The 21117-nt window shown below is 36.9% G+C and overlaps 1 protein-coding gene across 13 annotated transcripts in view; it reads right to left on the reverse strand.

Annotated features, from left to right (window-relative positions):
• Positions 1-21117, reverse strand: part of COBL (cordon-bleu WH2 repeat protein) — a 199713-nt gene that overhangs the window by 49726 nt on the left and 128870 nt on the right. For all 13 annotated transcript variants that reach the window (XM_051798962.1, XM_051798956.1, XM_051798957.1 and 10 more), the window contains one exon: positions 2194-2332. In XM_051798962.1, coding sequence (XP_051654922.1) covers positions 2194-2332 — 139 coding nt within the window. The remainder of the gene's footprint in view (positions 1-2193; positions 2333-21117) is intronic.

The following is a 21117-nucleotide window of genomic DNA, read 5'->3' on the forward strand; positions in this document are numbered from 1 at the left end:
ACCTGCTTGTTCTCCTCTCGTACCCTGCCTTAAGCATCTTCTGTGGTCATTGCTGAAGATGGACACTGACAGACACATCTTTGGTTTGATCCATTCTGATCATTCCTATACTCTCAGGCTCATGCTTTGGGGTTGCTGAGAAAGGAAGCAGCACTAAGAAGGAGGAAAAAAGACTAAACCATTATGATTTTCTGCTTAGGAGTCACTAGCTTCCAGAGGAGTATCTTCCAGAGACACAATTTAATGCTGGCAAACATGCAAGAACTTTTTTACTGCTTTGAGGAAATTTGGCACAATACTTTGTAGTCACAGTAAATGGTTCATTATTGAAGTGAACTTGCCAGTTTGAGAATATTTTTGATAGAATCTTTTGCTTTGATTCACGTGGCTAACTTGAGAGATACATAGGTAGCTTTAATGCTTTTTCCATCATGCGGCTAACTATTTCTTGCAGCACATTTTTCCCCTCACTACAGTCTTGCTTTTTTCACAGCTTTTATCTCATGCTTTCAGAGCCATATGTGCTTTCTCATTGTTTTCTTGCAAGGGCTCCAAAGAGAGGTTGTTTTACCAACCTTCTCTGGCTGTAACATTTTTTCTTTTAATGAACACATTCATTCAAGAAAGTAGCAGAAAATGAAAAGCACTCACTGAAGACAGGGCTACTGTGGGACGAGTTCTTTGTCAGTGTAAAATAATAAGGCTCCATTAAAGTAAACGATACTACAGAATCCTACAGGAGCAGAGTCTGGCCAGCAAGCACTTATGTACATAGTACTAAATGGACTTGAATTGGCTCTGTTCTGTTTTATTTCACCTGTAACATTTTGAGTACCAATGCAAAATAAAATGAACACTTACAAAAAGTTAATGCATCAAATGTCATCAAAAAGTGACCAGCAGCAGGGGAAAGCACAAGAAACAACAGTGTGACATCTGCAGTGGTTAAAAGTAAGCAAATTTGATGAAAACTCCTGTGTTATATGGCACAGTGATAATAATCCCCTTAGGGGGTTTAAATAAGAGATGTCAATGGAGTTGAACATGTCACACGATAATGGACTCCTGCTGCTACATAAATGCTGAGGCATTAGATGTGAAGCATCTACTGAAAATAAATGTTGGAACAAAGCCAAGAGGTTTCTTTCTAAACTGTGAGGCATTTGTAATGCAAGCAATTATGTATGACAGAATGTCATATCTGTATGTCTCAGGCACTTTATGAAACATGAGGTCAAAGGCATGAACTGAAGTGCACTGAGTGCATTACAGCACTTGAAGAATGATTCTCTTAATGTACTGAAAAATGAGTTTCAATATGTGGGGTTATTATCTCATATCTTTACCCATCGTAAAATCACTTTGGTTGCTAAAAGCATAATCTCTGGGTCCTCACTTGGGCAGAGCTTCCACCAATATGAATAAGCTACAAGTCAGATAACGACAGGGAAAATGTTTTTCAGTCTTCTTGTATGAGTAAATGTGGTGTCACATGCAGCTGAAGGCTACAACTTCTTTTGTTGTCTCCAGCTATGTTTGTCATTCCTTCGAGAGTACCAGTTCTTTTCTTCTACTGATTAGCTAAAGACTCAGTAGAGATCGATTTATAACAAAAATGAGGACTAAATTTGAAAGAAAAACTTTACTAAATATCAATGTTGATATTCAGTTGATGTCAAACTTTGGGAAGACTACATGAAAATCAAATGTCTTCAGGCTTTAGGAACAGGAAGAGACACTGGACTAACTTGGCTGTACTTCGGTTCTAGTCACTTCTTGGCTTCATATGCATTCAGTATTGCCTGGCCTGTCTCCATTTACTAGCATTTTCATTTACTATTTCTGTATTTCCATTTACTAGCAAAGTGATTATGATCTTAAAGGCACAGAATAGGCCCAGGGTTAGTGCTTTTGTATATAAACCTTGTGTCAAATATTCAAATAATCTGATGAGTATTATCTACATTTTACTACCCTATGGTACTCTGAACAGTGCTATTCAAAAGAAAAATAAAAAAGAGGTAATATACAAAGACTTATTTCCAGACTTTCATTCTGCAGAGAAGTGTATTTTTTTTCCCCAAGTTACAAAAGTTTCCAAACTCATGGTGTAACAGAATTAAGGCAACTTCAAACAGCAATCATTGAAAGCACATGCATAGGGATTACATAGGAGAAAATAACACCTCTCACCCATTGTGCTCTTTTTCTTGTCTTCCCTATCTTCTGTCCTGTTTGGCATGGCAGGAGTGGGTGGAGCAGATGCAGTTGGTGGAAGAGGGGCACGCCTCTTCTTTTTCCTTAAATCATTCAGGGATGCTCCTTGTGATATCTAGCAAAGTTGAAAAATAGGTACAAAAAAAGGATATGTTTTACTGATGTTGTAAATTGACAGCAACTGAAAAAAAAGGTGTTTGTCATATGACCTAATTTCTCAGCACAGTATATTTATAATGAGCATTTATAGTGACAACAGGAGATTAAAGAGGTACATTAATATTGCACTCAGAAAAGGAAAGAGACGAGACCTGCGGGTGAGTGTTACAGCAGAAATACCAGTCTAGTAGGCATTTGATGGTTTTGGAAAAAGTGAACTAGAGAGCCCAACACTCAGCAGCGCCAAGCATGACACTATGTGTGGTGTTAAGCTTGAGCCATAGCATGATCTTCTTTTTCCATCGGTTTCTTCAAACCTTAATTTATGGTTGAATACTCCAACTGGTAGGTATAGGGAATAAATTCTCTCTCATTTCTTTTATTTTCCTCTGAAATTCTTGTTTAAGGACTACTGAGAGAAGAATCAGAATTGACAGTTTGCCTGCATGATATCATACTGTACTCTATTTAATGTGTACTGGACTTCACAAACATACTTCTGAAGATCTGTAACACCTTGGCTTCCAATAACTGCAACATGCTTGTTGATATGTCAAGACTTCATACTACTTATGCTGCTTCTAAAAATATGAAAAATGTTATTATAAGTGACTTGAATTTCAATGGATTGAATAATATTTTCTGTAGCTTGTTGGAACTTAGCTCTATTTCCTTTTTCTGGAAAAATAATAATAATAATAATAAAAACATGTAGAAAAATCTGTTGAAGTTTTATATTTGAAAGGTACTGACAAGACCAGTCAGTACCAGGCTTAACTGAAGCAGAGAGTAATGGGAGCTGCCCACACGACATGCTGTTGGCATTCCTCAGTCTTCACTTCTTTGACTTAATTGTTCTGTCTGTCCTGATATTCCTGAAGATCTATATACAGAATATAGATCTATATATACAGACTATCTGAGTTACAGAACTGCCTGGTGGTTTTCTACTATTTCAAAGGCCTAAACAATAATAATCGTATTTCCTTTAATCCAGAGGATTAATGAACCCTTAAAATACAATTTTTGTGGAAGATTTCAATGAAAAAATAGTAGCTTCACCCTGTTTAAAGCTGTCATCAGAGTTCAGAGGAAAGGCAATCATTTATAGGTGTCTTTTCCTAAATTGAGAAAAAATCTGAGAAGAAATTAATTTTCAAAGATTAGGACATGAATAGAGCCTCCCTCCCTCACTTAGTCTTCCTTTTTAAGAGCACTCAGGAGAGTGCTACACTCTAAAACAGAAACCTTCCAATCCCACCTTTCAGGATGATGTTTTAACCACCATGCCACATGACAACTGGACACTGTCCACCCCCTCTTGGTGAACCTGCATCCTTCTCACAGAGAAACTTGGTAGTAGCTGCACTGGACACAGAGCACATTAACCAGGATGAGCTGCATCTTTGTAGCAAATATGCACACTAAAAGTGAAGAGCACCTTCTTATGTTACCTGGAACAGATTTTCCCTGAACAGCTGTAGGTATCTGTGGTGTAGTTGGCATCCACACTTATTGGAGAAAGTCTGGAGAACTGACAGACAGATCTAAACAGTTCTAACTGTGCCTTAATAGAAAACCCCTTAGTGGGTCTAGTCAATATGTGACTAGATGTTGAAAAAAAAAGGTGCATAGTTTGTGTTTCAAAATCCAAATCACTCTTCCCAATATTTTTGTAAACATTACATGAAACATTTGTCTTATGACAACAGATTTTTCCTTTTTTACTATTATCCCTATCATGTTGCCATAGAAAAGGAAAAATCTTGAAAACCTAAAAATTTTCCAAGCTCAATATTTAACAAAATTCTCCTCAAAGCAATTTTCTTCTTGCTCAAACGTAGCTACAGGTGATACACATATATCAGCAACAGGATTATGTCTGGAATAAGGATTGCTTTTAAGGGATGTCCCACGCATGTTGAGTATAGCACATGATATAAACTGTGTGAAAGAAGCTCATATACTCTCTTGCTTCTTTCTACTTTTTATGCAACGTTACACATCAGGATCTTTAATCGTTTTACAGAAGAACTGGCTAATGTGTATACAAATTGTCTTATTCATGGAAACAGTGAATAACTGTAGAAATAATTTTTAGAAGTCAATAAAAAGGATTGGAAAAAGAACACATGGATTCAATCACTGGCATGCCCTGATTACAAACTGGTTTCCAGACATACACTCTGATTTAAGCAAGTCAGATTCTGATACACCTGCTGGTGATGATATCGTGTGGGGTCAGAATGCCTAATGAATTACAGGAATGTTTAAATGCAATCCACAGAAAAAAATCAGAGTTAACCTGTAACCGAACAAACAACAACATCACCCCAACCTATGTGTGGGACCATCACAAACTTCTTCCCTTCACAAAGGATTTGAAGGAATCTTGAAATAATTATGAGCCATTTTACAAGATGTTCTCAAAAAAAAGACACATGTTTTATTAATAAGATTTAAACTCCTGATACAGTCATAACTGCCCTGATCCTTTATAGCATTCTATGAAAGACAAGAGGTAGATTGGTATGTAAGGAAGATTTATGGGTTTAGATTTAAAGATATTTTCCTATGACATAATTTAAAGCAGTTGAGGAAAAAATATTTTGATCCAAAAGGAGTCGTTCTATGAAAATCAGAGAGATAAATCTTTCAGCTGCAGAATGGCAACATAAATCTTTCCACTAAACTTGATGATACAAAAGCTATTCTGCCGAGCTGATTCTGCATTTTCACAGGGCAACAGATGCTTCAACATGTCTAGCACTAGAAACCACAAGAAGTCCCAACTGAACATTAATGTGTCTTAAACAACATTTACTCATATGTCTAATATTCCCTGGACAGGTCATACATTATTAGGCTTTTCACTGGCATATATTGACAAAGGAAAATTCAGTGAGCTCTCAAAACTGGGTGTATGAGCAATCCATGAGGCTGACCACTGTAAGTTACACTGAATAAAATTGTCTATTCAGCACTGAACTTCTCTACCTTGTTTCCTTATTGAGTAGTGTCCCATTGATTAAAAAATGAATGTCCAATCCACACGTACATTACAAACTGCATTCAAAGACAGCAGTCTGATGTCTCCCAAAAACATGCTCTTATGTTGTAGAAGGTATTTGTGTGGGTTACTTAAAATAGTTGCTAAGATCCCATGCAATGAAACAACACATTGCAAAAACAACATACACAGAGATAGTAAAAAGTCTGGCACATGGGAACAATTTTAAAGAAGGTATTATCTGGAAAACTCGTCATTTTGATAAAATGCATAGAAATAACTACACTTTAGAAATTAGCAAGCAGTTCCTCTGCATTGGTCATTTTAGTTCTGTACATCTTGATTTTTCAGTGTAGGATCTCACATGTCTGATAATAAAATGAATAATAAAATAATAATAGGTTTAGTTTTAAATAAACCATATGAATACGTATGCTAGGATAGCATGACTGGTATTTGGACTGACTAGACACAATAGCTTGTGTTACTCTGGACATGTCCCTCTCCTGTGGAACAGATTTAGATGGGAGACTCCCAAGCTACTGCCAACGTGAGTTTGAGTCCACAGAAATAAAAATCAGTTGCTCTTTGAGCAAGATAACCACTTTTCAATCCTGATACCACCACTCTCTATTAGGGCATGCACTTCTGACTTTGAAATTCTGCACTGTGCTTCCTTGCACTGTGTTTGTCTCATCTTATGGCTTCACCCCAGCCATACTCATGGCCTCAGCTTCTGAGTGGCTTTGCTGCTGGAAGGGTTCAGGCGCTAAGTGGGAAATCTGGCTTAGAACTAGAGTGCAAACTGCATCATTCTTCTGAAAATAACCTTACCATTAATATTTTAATCAGATATTACAAAATTTTGCATCATTAAGCCTATGTTGCTTAATTTCAGATTTTTTCTTATAGTTTTGGTGTTAAACAGGATATTTAACACAATTTAGTATTCATTATCAAAAATCAAGCTGTGACTGCAGAAACATCTGTCTTAATAAAAGACAAAAAGCTTGGCATTACTGGATTTTATGGAAATTGCTACGTTCTTGAACTACTTTATTCATAAAATGAAGAAGACAAAAGCCAAGGATGTCCTTGAATACTTGGTTGATTGGTGACAAAAAGCTAAATTAGTTGACACAAGAAAGGCAGTACAAGGTGAAGGGGCAAGCTCATTTTTCCATCTGTTTTTATTGAACACACCCTTTCTGAAATGTCACGGTCAAGGGCAGTTAAAAATTTCATTCTAATCTTTAAACACTTTAGCTTGTCCAGTTAAATGTGTGAGACAGGAAACCATCCATAAACGAATTTGAGATGTTAAATTACTAAGATAGCTCTGATTTCCTTCTTTGCAAAATCTCATTTCTAGTTGCAGTATTATTTCCACTGACGGAAATCACTCTACAACACCAAATATTTTCACATGCATTGAAACATGTAGACTACACAAGTCTGCGGATGTTTGCTTTGGCAAAGAATTGAACTTCCTTCGTTTCTCTAGATACAATGTAATCCTCCTCATTTATGCCTTCATTAAGGGGGGGGACACCAACAAAAACTCTTCAAACACTTAAAAATCATATTTTAAAACCACCACAAAGTGACCTGCTATTAAGATTAATTTCTCCTCTAGAGAGGAGAAAAATGGCAAAAACAACCACCAGATTTTAATTTCATATTTGTGCTTATCTTTTTAGTTAGAACTATATAATTAACAGAACAATGAACATTAATTAGACTGCAAAATACACAGTAGGACTGCAGTTCATATTTCTTCTGACAATTTCGTCCATGGGTTTGATATGATCAATGTCATCTTCTTGAGTGACTGCCTTTGAACTGGACTAAGGATTTTATACATCACCTTTTCTTTCTCAGTCTCACACCCTGGATTATAAACTGGATGACTGGTTGGTCTGCTTGTCTGTCCTTAAAAATCTCATAAATGTTATAAAGATCGGCAAAATTTATTTTGCATCTTTGTCCAATTTTCTGCCGAAGGGATGGTCAGTAGCCTAAAATCTGCGTAGGGATAGAAAGTGGAAGGTAATTCACACCAATGTATGACAACGAGCAAGGAGAATACTACCCTTTCTACTGCCACTAAGGGACATACTTCCCTGGAGCTTAAGTTTCCCTCTAGACTTAAAATTTTGTTCTGTAGAGATAGCCAAGTTGAATTTCTAGTACTTAGTGCTAAATTCTAGGCAATCCTTAGCAGTCTTCTCCATTTTGAGAAAAACATACCTGACTTATTTCCAGTGTTCTACCCTGTTCTATCAGCCCTTTCCTTCTGCAGGCACACAGAGTGCCGGGGAAACATGGTATGGGTTATAAGTCAAGTGACAATTTCCAATTTCTTTCCAATTTCATGAAACCTATAGAATGGACCTTTAAAGATTACCTGGTCTGTGCCATTCCTTCCCACTACCCACTGCAAATGCCTAGTCAAGTCTAGTTCCTTCCAGTACTTATGAAGGGCAGCCAAAAGCCTCTACTTCCACAATCTTCTGATACCAAGAAAAGGGGAGAATAATAAGGTAGTACCACGGTGTCAATTAGATGTATTAATAGGACTGTAGCATAACATGTCTCTACATCAAGCTAACCCCCAGAAATATAAGATTTTTGTCATCCGAAATTACAAATAGACTCTGCTGTGAAGATTTGTTAGAGAAATGCACTATAGCACACTGCTTGCTATCCATGCCTGGAAGTGCCACCAACATAGAGTTGAACAGGGCTCAGGGGTTGTCTATGGGGTCTCAGGGGTTGAGAAATTATATTCTCTTTAAGATGGGCACACTGCAAACAAAATGACACACCTATTTCTCACAGTGACCTACATCATCTATCCTTTAAAGACATGAAAAACTTAAGTGGCATGCCATCACAGGAACTGGATTTACATTCTGCTTTCCCTATTTCCATTACTTTTGGCCTACGACTGTGAATATAACCCAAAAAAACCCGTGGAGTACTGTGTCCAGTTCTGGGCTCCTCAGTACAAGAAAGACAAGGAGTTACTGGAGACAGTCCAGGGAAGGGTCACAAAGATGATTATGGGCCTGTAACATCTCCTTTATGAGGAGAGACTGCAGAAGCTGGGTCTGTTTAGTCTAGAGAAGAGGAGACTGAGAGAAGTTCTCATCAGTGCATATAAATATCTCCAAGGTGGGTGCCAAGAGGATGGTGTCAGAGTCTTTTCAGTGGTGCCCAGAGTGGTGCAGAATGAGGAACAATGGCCATACACTAAAACACAAGAAGTTTCACCTCAACATGAGGAAGAACTGCTTTATGTTGAGGGTGGCAGAGCACTGGAACAGGTTGCCCAGAGAGGTCGTGGAGTCTCCCTTTCTGGAGACATTCAAAACCCACCTGGATGCATTCCTGTGTAACTTGCTCTAGGAGACCCTGCCTTGCAGGTGGGTTTGACTAGATGATCTCCAGAGGTCCCTTCTAACTCTAACAATTCTGTGAAAAATAGCTTGAAGTAGCAGAGAACAGTTTTTACTAGATTATACTTGTAATGTTTCCCCTTGTTTTCTTATTTGGCTAAACAGTAACTAGAATGGTATTCTATTAAGCCATAAAATTAAACCTGATTTACACAGCACACATTACTTAGTTAATTTTTCTATTCTGTAATTTCTTTACCTTTTTAATTTAGGATCTAAGTAAGGTGGAGTTAGAAGCAAAATCTGAAAAGTGATGCAAAGCCAGTTTCTAAATTAAGCACGATGTTAGGGTCATTTTTCATCGCTTACTGAATGCCAGTTCTTTAGAAGTCTTGCTGCTCAAAATGATCTTTGTCCATTAACTTCCCCTAAATACTGTGCCCAACAAAGCCTCATAATTACTTGACACATACTTTCTCTTTAATGAGAGTTAAAGCTTATGATGACATCAGCCTGTCCTATTTGTCTGAGACTTGCAAGCCAGATGAAGTTTACTTACTAAATGTTGCAACCCTGCCAAACTTCAGGGCTGCATAGAACAGTATGTTCCGGTCATAATGTCTTGCCAGTTTTCAATGAAGTGCTTGACAGAGACCACATGTGGAGGTCAAGTGATATTATCATGATCTCACCAGATGGTAAGTTGTGGTATTATTCCCAAGGCAGGTAGTATAGTCTGTTCAGAAACAGTTGGCAGGTGAACCATGAACTCACAGCCAGAAGCAACTGGATTACTGCAAAAGATCAAGAGCGCTATTGATGCTGGCAGAAGGACTATTCCAAGGATTTTTCTTGCACATAATTCAAGGACTCAACTCTCCAGACATATGTTTTCCTGCAAAGAAACCAGAAATCTTCCTGCCAAACAAATTTTCTATTCTTGCATGACTATTACGTGATGTATGTTAAATTGTAATATAAAGACACTGCAAGCTCACCTTGCTTGTGTTCTTGTATACATATTAAGCATCATCAGGTCATTCTGATGTTAATTCAGAGGTTGCATCTACAGAGGTTAGAGTGCAGGACTGGACTACTTTTCAGAAAACAACAAGAAAGTAGACCACGGAGGAATCTTACAAAATTTTGTAATTACGTTTTCCACTCCTCTAAAGCAACAGCCTATCCAAGTCAAAATGTGAAACACTCAGCGCTTCACCGAGTCCAGCCTTCAGTTCAAGTAGGAAAGCAATATAAATCACCACTAAACTGACATTGCTACCATTTCCTAGACAAAGTTTCAGAAAACCTATTTCTAAAACTGCAATAAAGCCATCAGTGGATTCCTCTTACATTGTAGCAGGGTTTTTTTCATAGGTTAAAGAAGCAATACTCTTATTTCATAAAAAGACATAATTTTAAAGCAGACTTCAAAATTTTAAGTTCCTCTGGTGCAAAACATATTAACTGACTGTGAACATTATCTGAGTAAAGAGAGATTCTCAAAGGTCCACTGTAAAATGAGTCTTACCTCCCCTTGCACTTCTGAGAGGCTGCAGCTTCTGGCTAATATGAAAACTTCCACTGAAATTCTACACTAACATCCTAGTTCACACTGGTCAAACTTCAGGAAAAATTATAATCAACTGCAGGTAATCACTTCTTGACTGAGAAAGCTGATTCCTTTTAATTAATTCATCACATTGGGACACCTTACTCTACTTAAAATTACAGGACAAGAGTTCGAAAAAAAGAAGGGACACTAAAGTTGCTGGAAAATAAGTTGGCTGCCTAAAAAAAATGTTACCTAAAATTACTATAATGCTTTCTGCATGTTTTAAGCTGAGACACGTGCTGCTAGTAAATAAATGTGCAGCAACACAAAGTTGAGCATTAGGAGCAGTACCGAGGATGGGTGGCAATCTGGACTGAAACAGTGGAATTCTTTAGATGCATAGAGAAGAAAATTCTGTAATATAATATTAAAATATAACATATCCTTAACTGATACTCTTTGAAGATGTTGAGAAAGTAGTCTCTACAATGCATGCATCATCTAGCTGTAGTCTTTAATAACCACTTTAAAAGAATTAATGTGTTTAAGTGTACATACACCAGAACTAATTTTTGGAACTGCTTCTCTCATAAAAGAAGCACAAATTACTCCTTTCTCTAGCAGCTTTTTTTAGCCTTCCTAAATCTGATGCCTTACACGACAGCAAGATAAGCCTTCAGCCATCACTGCACTTTACTCTTTTCTTTTAATTTGGGTCTGCATCATTTATCCAAACCAGAGTGCAGCTGTTAGCTAAATTAAACATCCAAACTACACAGTAAACATTATCTGATGTGCTGTCAGCTACTTTCATGTTTGCCATCTCAGCATTGTTTTGTCAGACGTGAACAAGTATGAATGCTTCTCATTCAGCTAACTCAATGTCATATTTAAAGCTCTTCAGGAAAAAATTAACAAATAGCCTTCAAATTGGAAATTCAGGCAATTAAGTGAAAGTCATTAAGAAAAGCTCCACTTTTATGCATATTTAAGAAATATTTCCCGATCCTTTGAGCAAAAGTGGATAGATGCAGGGAAGCAGCACACCTGAAGAGATCTATTCAACTTGCGATTTCCTGAAAGGTAGAAATATCATCATTTGTTATGTAAAACAACAGCCCCATCATTGCACAAGACAGAAATGTCTCAACCGTGCCTTCCTCAGAGGACCTGAAATCTAAAGAATATATCTGGCATGCATCTGGATCTGATACTGAGTTCAAATGCAAAGGGATCAAGTTTTTCATGCTGCTTTTATTTTGTCAGTGAAAGGCACATATTCAGTAGAGTGCACTGGACATCACCCATAAAGCTCCCAGCCACCAGCAATATGAGCTGCATAAGTGCATCTCAATATTCTGAGATGCAGCCCGGGGGGGCTGCAAATATGACCCTCAGAGTCCCGTGGGGCTCTTTGATACTGCAGTTACACTACTAAGTTGTAAAATCTATACCAGGCAAATTGCTTGAGGGTTCATGGTGCAAAATTCTTATTGGTCATAGGATTTACTGGCAATACTTATAGCTTTTTTCTGCAAATGCAGTTTTGCACTCAGGAGCACTAAACAAAGAGATCGATGATTGGGAATAGCAATCAAAGACAGATGTTTCTGCTTTTAAATGAGAGATATGTTTGCCTGGTCATCAAATTACCACTGATAAGAAGACCTAGTGAAGTCATTGTGAATGATGTGAATTACTTTTCTGGAGTGATATCAAATCATATGAGACAATTATTTGGGCACGACTCTCTTGGATATTCTCCAGAAACTGCTGCATGGGTTAGATCAAGGGTTCTGCTCAGGCTTCTGTATCAGACTGTGGCAAACAGAGAATAGCAGAAGAAAAGTATGTTCAATACTACCTTCCCTCAAAAACTTTTGCAGCCACCAATCATCTTCATGTCAGAGACTTCCCGGTGTGGTTTATATTTAAAAATTCACAATGGAATTGTCATCCTTGCAGCATTTGTTCAGTCTCCTCTTAAGCCTATACAAACTTTTAGCATCCACATCAACCCTGGTGGACTGCTTGCACGAAGAAAAACACACTTTGGCTTTGGGGGTTGGCCCCTTTCCTACTAGCTTCAAATGCTCTGGTAATGGCTGGCTGAACAGTCAAATCCCCTATCATAGTCTTCAGTCACTTTTTTCAAGATGAAGAATCATGGTTTATTGAAGTTGCACTGTTGTCCCTGTACTAAACTACTCTATGTTTTTCATTACCCTTGACGTCCGTCCATGAGTCTTGTCCTAATCTGTAATACTCTTCTGGAACAAGGGGAACACTGTTGTAGTATTTAAGACAGCACAATAAGCTCACATACAATGGTGTAATAAACGTATCTTTTTACCCTCTTTTCGTCTCTTCAAAAATGCTCTGAATACGATTTGCTTTTTTGATTGCCATTATTCAAATAATACGTTTTCTGATTCTGAGATCTTCCTAACTGCTTATTGCCAACTGTCAGGTCAATATTTTGCAAGGTATTTCAGGAAATCCAGAGTAGCCTTTTGTCATGTATACCACTTTACACTTCCCTACATGGAATTTAACTGCTTTCACCTGCAAGTGCTGCCAGCACTCAATCTCATAAGGCCTTTCAACAGTTGCTCTTCATACGCAGCATCGGTCCTTACTAGCTGGATAATGTAAGTAGGAGCAATAAACTTTGTCACTTTACCATTTTTATTCCCAAGTCACTTAATACGATGAACGTTGGTCCTCAAATACTCCAAAGCTGCTGCAACGTTCCGCCACTAGACGAGAGGATCATTTACTCCTAATCCGCAATTCCTTTTTTCTTTACTTTAGTGCCAGTTATTTAAGAGTAAGATGACCTTCCTCATTTTGGAATTGAGACTTATTTTCCTCAATAAATTCCTCATGAGGGAACTTGGAAGCTTTGTGGAAACCCAGACAGATTGTATCAACCAGATCACACATATCCATCTGTTTGCTGAATGCATCAAGAGCACTTTAAGTGAGTTGTAAAGCAGGATTTCTGCTTTACTAAAGCTACATTTATCCTATTCATTATCTTTACAAAGATACCAAGTAGCTAAATTCTCTATTATAAAATTCTATATTATATTTCTAGTAAATTGTCCAATATAGAAGCCACCTGAGGAGGCTTATATTTATTTTAATTTTCCTTATACTTTGCAAACACCAACTCTACCTTTCAACTTTTTTCTCTGAATTTCTTCATGAAAACCCAGAATGTGACATCAGTAGCATTTAGCAATACTATTCAGTAATTTTTTTCCCTATTTCTTTGCTCCACATAGTAGAAAGAGACTTAATACAGATACAGTTGATACAGTTATTTTATACAATCTTTTCTATTTCAGATAGCATTGCAGTCTCCAGTGTATCATCTTGAGAATACTTTGCACAACTGCTGCTCAGACAAAAGAACTAGAGCATGCTCCTTAGACACAGGAACAAAAGTGCATTCCTTAACTATGTTGTTATACAAGCTTGATGTTCATTATCTGCCTATGTCAGCAACCTTAACCTGTGAAAAATGTAAAGCAAAGTTGAAGTGTTTTACCATCCTAGGAGAATAGCAGAAAACCCCCTGGCCAAAGAGTAAGACAAAATACATTATTTCTATATGTTTTTATGAGCAAAGGAAAAAGATGCCATCGTACTCACAAACTCTCAACATGTATAGAAATGCATAAATTAAATAAATAGGCTTCTAAACAAAGTTTCAGACAGAATGACTGGAATAAAAGCACCAAAAAGAGATAGGAGCTAAAAGCCTAATGGAAAGTTTTGTAATTACCATGCAGTATTTACAGCCAAATACATCCAAAATAAGCAATTGCTAAATGAATTTGATGTGAAATACAGAGAAATAAATGTAATCTCCATTTTTAATTGGTTTATCAGTAAATATCTATTTATCTGTATCAACACAGAGATAGACACAGCTACTCTTTGACCTTATTAAAATACTGCCTCTTATTGTGCAGAAAGGCCCCAACCTCCTAATCTGGCATTATACAGCAGTAAATGTGCACTCCAGCATCTAATATCCAAACTCTAATACAAAAATCTATGTTCCTTCTTTAAGGCTTACGTAACTTAGGCACTTGAATAGTGTCCTAAACAAAGAGCATCCCTAATAAAGATTCAATATCCTTGCCCTCACCACAAAAATGCCATTGAGAGATATCCCATAGTGCCTGAGGATTCTAACAAGTCTGCCACAAACACTAGAGAACATAGCTAACACTCATGGTATCCTTAGTTAATGAATAAAGGCAAAGAAACTTTTAAAAATAACGTGCACCATTCACATTTTCAGGCCTTTGTGCACAAAAAGAAAATTGAATCAGAAAAATTAAAAAGATGTACAAACCTAGTCATTAATTAACTTCTAATCAACATTTTAAACAAATTAAAAAGTCAGTCAAGTGTTCTCCCATCTCCTTTGGAACAAATCCTCCTTCATATCCTTGGCAAACGTACAAAACCCTGAGAAGTGACCTAGAAGATGCAGTATTTTGTAAAAGTAAAAGACACATTTTGAAAAATATCTTTTTCCTATGGCAGAAACTGATTCATTGCATCCTTCCTCAGAATGTGAAAAAAAGTATCTGTTACTCTCAAAGCAGACTTCTGGATGCTCCACAGAAAAAAACCAAACTAAAACAAAGCAAAACAAAAATACATTCACAGAACACTTAAGAGAGAAAGGAAATGTGTCATAAGAAAAAGGTTGAGAAGACCTCACCCAGAAGACCTCTTAGTCAAAAGAAACCTCCCTTCCTTTCTGAAAGATGATAAAAAAAACATGCATTCATATCTTGTTGACTTTAGTAGACATTTCTGGCTTAGGTGTAACCTATGAAAGGGAGATAACTAATCTGAGTCCATCCACCCTTTTGCTGAATTCTGGATTTCTTATTAAAACAGAATACAACTGTCAGATGTCCCCCATGAACTGCTCATTACCTTTCACCTTACACAATAGTACAGAAATAAAGTACAAGGTAGAAGGGAAGAAAATACCTACAGCATAAACCTATCCTGTCTCAGTACAAAAACCAAGCAAACCCCTCCTCCAAGTATGACTACAATAATTTCTACAACAACTAGGATCAACCAACTAGGTAAATCTAAACTAATTGGAAACTTTTGCTCTTGGGATACAGAACTCTGGTCAGAGGGAAATTATGACAATAATAAATTACAGTAGATGCACAAAGGAAGAGGTAAAAGACAGTAAGCTGGTGAGAGTACACTGTTTCTAGAGGTAATGTTAATTAAGTGGGTTTTAGACACCTGCCTACAATATATCTCAGTTCTGTAAGAAGCTGTGGTAGATGTTCTCATTCAGCTGTTATTCTTCCGCCCCTCAACTTCCATACAATTGCAGTTCCTGCTGGTATCATGCCTCTTCCATAAAATGACCATTTTCATAGTCCAAGAAAATATGTGAGAAAAAAGGCTGTCATCAGGTTCTTTTTTCCTAACCACTTGGCTGTTTCTCAGAAGGAAAGACTACTGTAGGAGTGTTATTATTTGACATACCAGATTTATTTGAAATACTCTGGACAAAGCAGATTCAGGACTCACAAGGCACACAGACAGAGAGCTCTATTGATGACATCCTTACTGACACAGATGTACATACCAAAAACTCACTCTACGCTGTTCCTACAGGATCTGTATTCATCACTTTAGGGTTTAATTTGCAGTAAAATAATTAATTTTGAAAACCTCAGGAGAACAGCAGAAAAATATGATTTCATACCGATCAACATTATCCTTGCAGCCAGCTAACCACAAATCTGTGGCCTTCAATTAAAAGAAGTAAGGAGGAAGAGCGGTTATCACTTAGTGCAAACATGCATAAAAGATAACTGCAAAAACCCCTGCTGTGCTGGGGGGACATTAGTGGAAGAAATGTTTGCTTTGCTCAAATTTTTATACTAACAATCTCAATTTAAACTCCTTTTGCAACAGAAGGTGGCACAGTGAAAAATAATATGATATTAAAATCACAGTGGCCAGCTATTGAGTTGCTGAGCAACCAAACGTAGCTTCTGACATCTTAAAAGTTCACAAAACATCAAGCTCCAAACTCAGCTTCCTAATTATGGACAGCTTAGCTAACCATTTCTAAAAATTCTGGCCACCGCTTTAAAATACTTCTTACTTCTGAAGAAGATAATGAGTCACAGTTCCAAGTGGTTTCCAAGTCCATGCCTGTAGCATACACACACAGACATGGGAAATTTGAGATCTGCAAATTCGGAGACTGATTCTGAAAATTTGGATGAGTCTATGGTTTAATAATTCTTTGAACAAATTTAGCATGTTAATTATTATTTCAACATAAAATTATTAATAAATGTATTTCCTTCACCACCTGTCCTTTACTTTTACTACTTGAACATTATTCTATGGTTTTTGCCAGCAGAATGAATTCCAGGTATGTTTTCACTACATGCTGTGCTCACTTGCAATATCATTTAAAGTATTTCAGGGTTGCCTGCAGATGGGCACAAATTCAATGGCTTCCAGAAGGACATTTGACTAGAGTATTTTTCCTTCTTTTGACACACTTGTTAATATGCTCAGTCAAACAAGAGGGACATAAGCTTTCAGTCCCTGTTACATTCTATTTATATTGGTTTATGTATAAAATGACAGTGAATAGACACAAATTCTGCTGTGAAAAAGGCAACCCTACCAAAGGCAAGACACCTAACCCAGGGTCCTGATAGCTCTGCAGCACTCCTATCAACGATTGCCAGCAGAATCATAACTCTTTCAAGTGCAATATGCAGTAGAACCAGAGAACACACATTGCAGGAGGCTGCTATGTCCAACAGGAGTACAGAAACACTTGAAAAAGAAAGAAAAAGAAAAGAAAAAAGTCACCCTATGTGGTGGTCAGTATAGGAAATCATCAAGATGGCAAAACCATACCAATTACTGAAAATATCTTCTATGTAAGCAAGAAATTTGGCAAATTTTTAGTGTATCTTATTTTCTCCAAGAAAAATAGGAAATTCTCATTTACATTTGTTCACATTAAAATGATTCTCTTAAAGGTAAATTTGCCATTTAGGCATAAAATTGGTTTATTTTAACGGCGGACAACGAGAAAGAAAACTGCCAGCAATGATCTGAGTAAGCTCTCTTTGGTTGCAATATTCCTTTTTATTTATGTGAGTAAGGCTCTTCAATGAATAAGTTACAAGTGGTGAAAAAACATTAGCCTTGGTAAAAAACTGGGTGCAAGTATCCTGCTCTAAATTCAGAGTCAATAACCATCCCCAGCAACCCAAGCTTGAGATCTAAATGGAGAGGAGAGAGGAACATAAGAAGCAGGGCAAAATCCACAGTATGTTATGTACATTAGTTTGTCTATAGCAACATACAGGAAACTATATAAACATGGAAATAAACCTGAAAATTGTGTTGGTTTATAATGCAATCTTCTAAAAGTGTGAGTCCAGTTCTTCACCTGCACTAAAAACAATACATAATATATAATATACATAATATATAAGCCCACTGTCTTGCCACAGAACAACTAAGATTAAAGTCTGTGAAACAAATGTTAGAATATTGTATCTGATATATTGTCCTTTTCTTCTATTAGTACAGGAATTTGACTGGCTAGTAACAAATCCCAGATACCTCTGTTTGTTACATCTACGTAATGTGAGACAGCGCTTCTGTTCTGAAAATCACAGCGGCTGAAATAGCATACAGTTCATTTATCACAGTCTACAAGTTGCACTTCTGACTTTTGAAGCTGACATCAGAGCTAGTTAACTCATGAAGGCACTGAAGAGCCCTCATCTACCTCTATGTTGTCTCCAAAAAGCCTCATGATCTTTTTCTGAATAAATCACTCCTTTTCATAGAAAAGGTTCTTGAAAAAGTCCCTAGGGCTGTCTTTATCATTCCCCTCGCTCCAACCTCTGTATTTCCCCAAACATATTAAAAAAAATGAAAAAGTAATTATTCCCATAAACTGATTTGCAGCACATAATACTTTGACTTTCAAGAGACTCTAATACTCAATTTGACAGTTCTTCCAGGTTCTTCCAAAAGCGTAGTTTTTTCCAAGAAAAACAAACTTCTGTTTCTTTTAAAGAAAGGTGACTGAATAAGTCTCTAATGTGTAATCTTGTCAGATTTCATGTGTGGCTTTCCTCTCTGTACTCTACCTACAATGTCATACTCATACATGTCTTCTCTTACATTTTGTCTATATGGTGCATGCTTTTTGGTGGGAGGTAGGGGAATCAGTTTACACTATGCCCTACCCTAAGGTGGCCCCAACTCTTCTAGCACATCATCTAGAGCGCTGTGACAGACAACAGAGACTGTCTGAAAAGGGTGTTCAGTTTTAGCTCATGCCTACAGTGTTCTGATCTACTCTTTGCTCCATGTTGCAACTTAAGAAAGGAGGGGACCTCCTTGCTTCTTAAGCATCAAACCTCCTGGATTACATATTGAAATTGTTACATACCCTGGGTCTTTTGAAGAATATTTTTTTCAGGTGACTTCTCATTATTCTAAATAGTGTCACTTGGAAAATGTTTTAAAAAAAACAGGGGGAAGTCTCCAGGGAAGAAATCTGTAGACTCTTCTTTGACTCTGAATTCTTTTGCAAACTATTTAGTGCACGTTCAGCACACTCTGGATAGACACGAATACTTTCTAGAGGAGATTTAAAACAGTTACAGAGGGAATACTACCTTCAAATAGACACGGAAAACTAATGTTGCTGCAATAAAAAGTAAGTTAATGCAGAGGTCTTATCCACAAGGAGATAAATTATTTTAAGCCCCACAGGAACAAAAGCTGCAATACGGTAAAATTATATTGCAGTAAGTCACTCATCCAGAAAAGTGAGTGGAGAGAATCTAAATGTACAGCATGAATTAAAACACCCTTGTCTTCATACACATGGGAATTTCTGATTGTAACCACTAGGCAGGGAGATGAGATATACATTCCAAAACATCATCTGTGCTTGAATGGCCTGGAACATAACAATGTGTTAAAAATAATGGGCTTATTGGTTTGGAAAGTCAAACTACAGGTATTAGTAAACAGCTGCAGTATTTGATTTCCTACACAATGTTATGAAACTCGAGAGCTAAAAAAGAAAAAAACCTTCTGAAAGTTCAGAATACCATCTTTTCTTTTTCTATTAATGTGCTAGCTTCACTGGAAACAAACATGTTCCCCTTTTGCAGGATCTTCCTGTTAGTAACAGTTGCACAGAAATAAAGTTTTCTAAACAAACATCTTATCTTTTTATGGAAGGAAGTCCATTAATAAGGAATTGACGTCCTTCCCTGAAAAAAAAATCAGTGCTAATTCCCATAAACTGAAGAAATAAACTTACACCCTGAGATTTTTTACTCTATTTTCACAGCAAACTGGCTAGTTTGCACGTAGATAAAATGGAACTGTTTGGGTTTTCTTATAAACAACATCTCTGTTGCTACCTTGCCCCATAATATTGAACAATTAATCTTTTCCTCAGTTTTCGATTGCTTCATGAAACCTGTGCTTTATTTCAGTTGTACTCCATGCATTGTTAAAACTACATGGCATCCTGTAAGCAACTTTCAGTCTGGGAACTTCAGAAACACACTATAATTCTCTAATATTTTGACCTATGCCATCGTTTTCAGAAAGACGTCCTTTACCCAACAAATGCAGCCAAACACACTCTAGCACCTGTACTCATAATCTACTGTGCTTTTTGTTGGCTTTGTCAGCTACACAGGACATTTCTTTTGCTCAAAATGAACTTCATCATGGAAAATCCTCTGACACAACTTTCATTGTTTCCCTTCTTCAAAATAGCTTTTCCTTCAGACTAAGAGAATTTGAAGTTGACGCTGTACTGTATGCTACTTGTGATAAATAAAACACATACTTTTCTTCCAATGGCTTCAGAAAACCAGTAGTTTAACCTATTTGCAACAATGTTGAAAATAGAAATGTTAACATGTTTAAAGAGGGGTTACATTTTCAGCATTATTGTGCGTCATAATTTAAAATCTCAATGTCACACTTCAGAGAGATCAGCTAAAGAGAATGGCAGAATAATGTAGTCTGTGATTATCATACTTGTACAAATTTAGGAGTTATAATGCCATAGTATTTTTGTACAAAAAGATCTATTTATCTCAAACACTTTAAATGTTTGACTCTGATGGATGCAAGAAACCTCATAAAATATTCACAGTAGGAATTTCAAAATGAAATTTTGAGGAAAAAAGTGCACCAAATGTTGCAAGAACATTGTTATTTCTCTTCAGCTGTGTCTGTAAATGAGTTCTATTTCAAAGGCACCTATTCCAGTTTTGAAAGATGAAACACTGTTCTGTTCCAGCAATCACACTTAGATATCATAAGAATGTGAAAATAAAAATCCACAGTCCTTCACTAAGAAGTGTGCATCAAGTTTTCTTACACAATACTTCACTGGAGCAGGCATTTAACATATGTCTTAATGTAGATAAATAAAAAAGTTGCAGGCAGTGACACTGAGCACTAGACTCTTCCTCCTCTATAGTGAACTAAAAGATTCCTTCCTGACCTCCATTTTGCACTAAGATAGTTTGCTTTCCAAAGATTAGTCCTCCACAGAGGTGACAAGCCCTAAGCAGGTAAGAGAAAGTCCACATTACACAGCTTTGATGGTATTGGTTCCTTGCATTCTTATTTGGCATCCATATATACCTTTACACACTGATTTTTACAGTTTACATTTG

Source organism: Manacus candei, unplaced genomic scaffold, assembly GCF_025592945.1.
Source record: "Manacus candei isolate 608988 ecotype Guabito, Panama unplaced genomic scaffold, ASM2559294v1 h1tg000049l, whole genome shotgun sequence".
NCBI lineage: Eukaryota > Metazoa > Chordata > Aves > Passeriformes > Pipridae > Manacus > Manacus candei.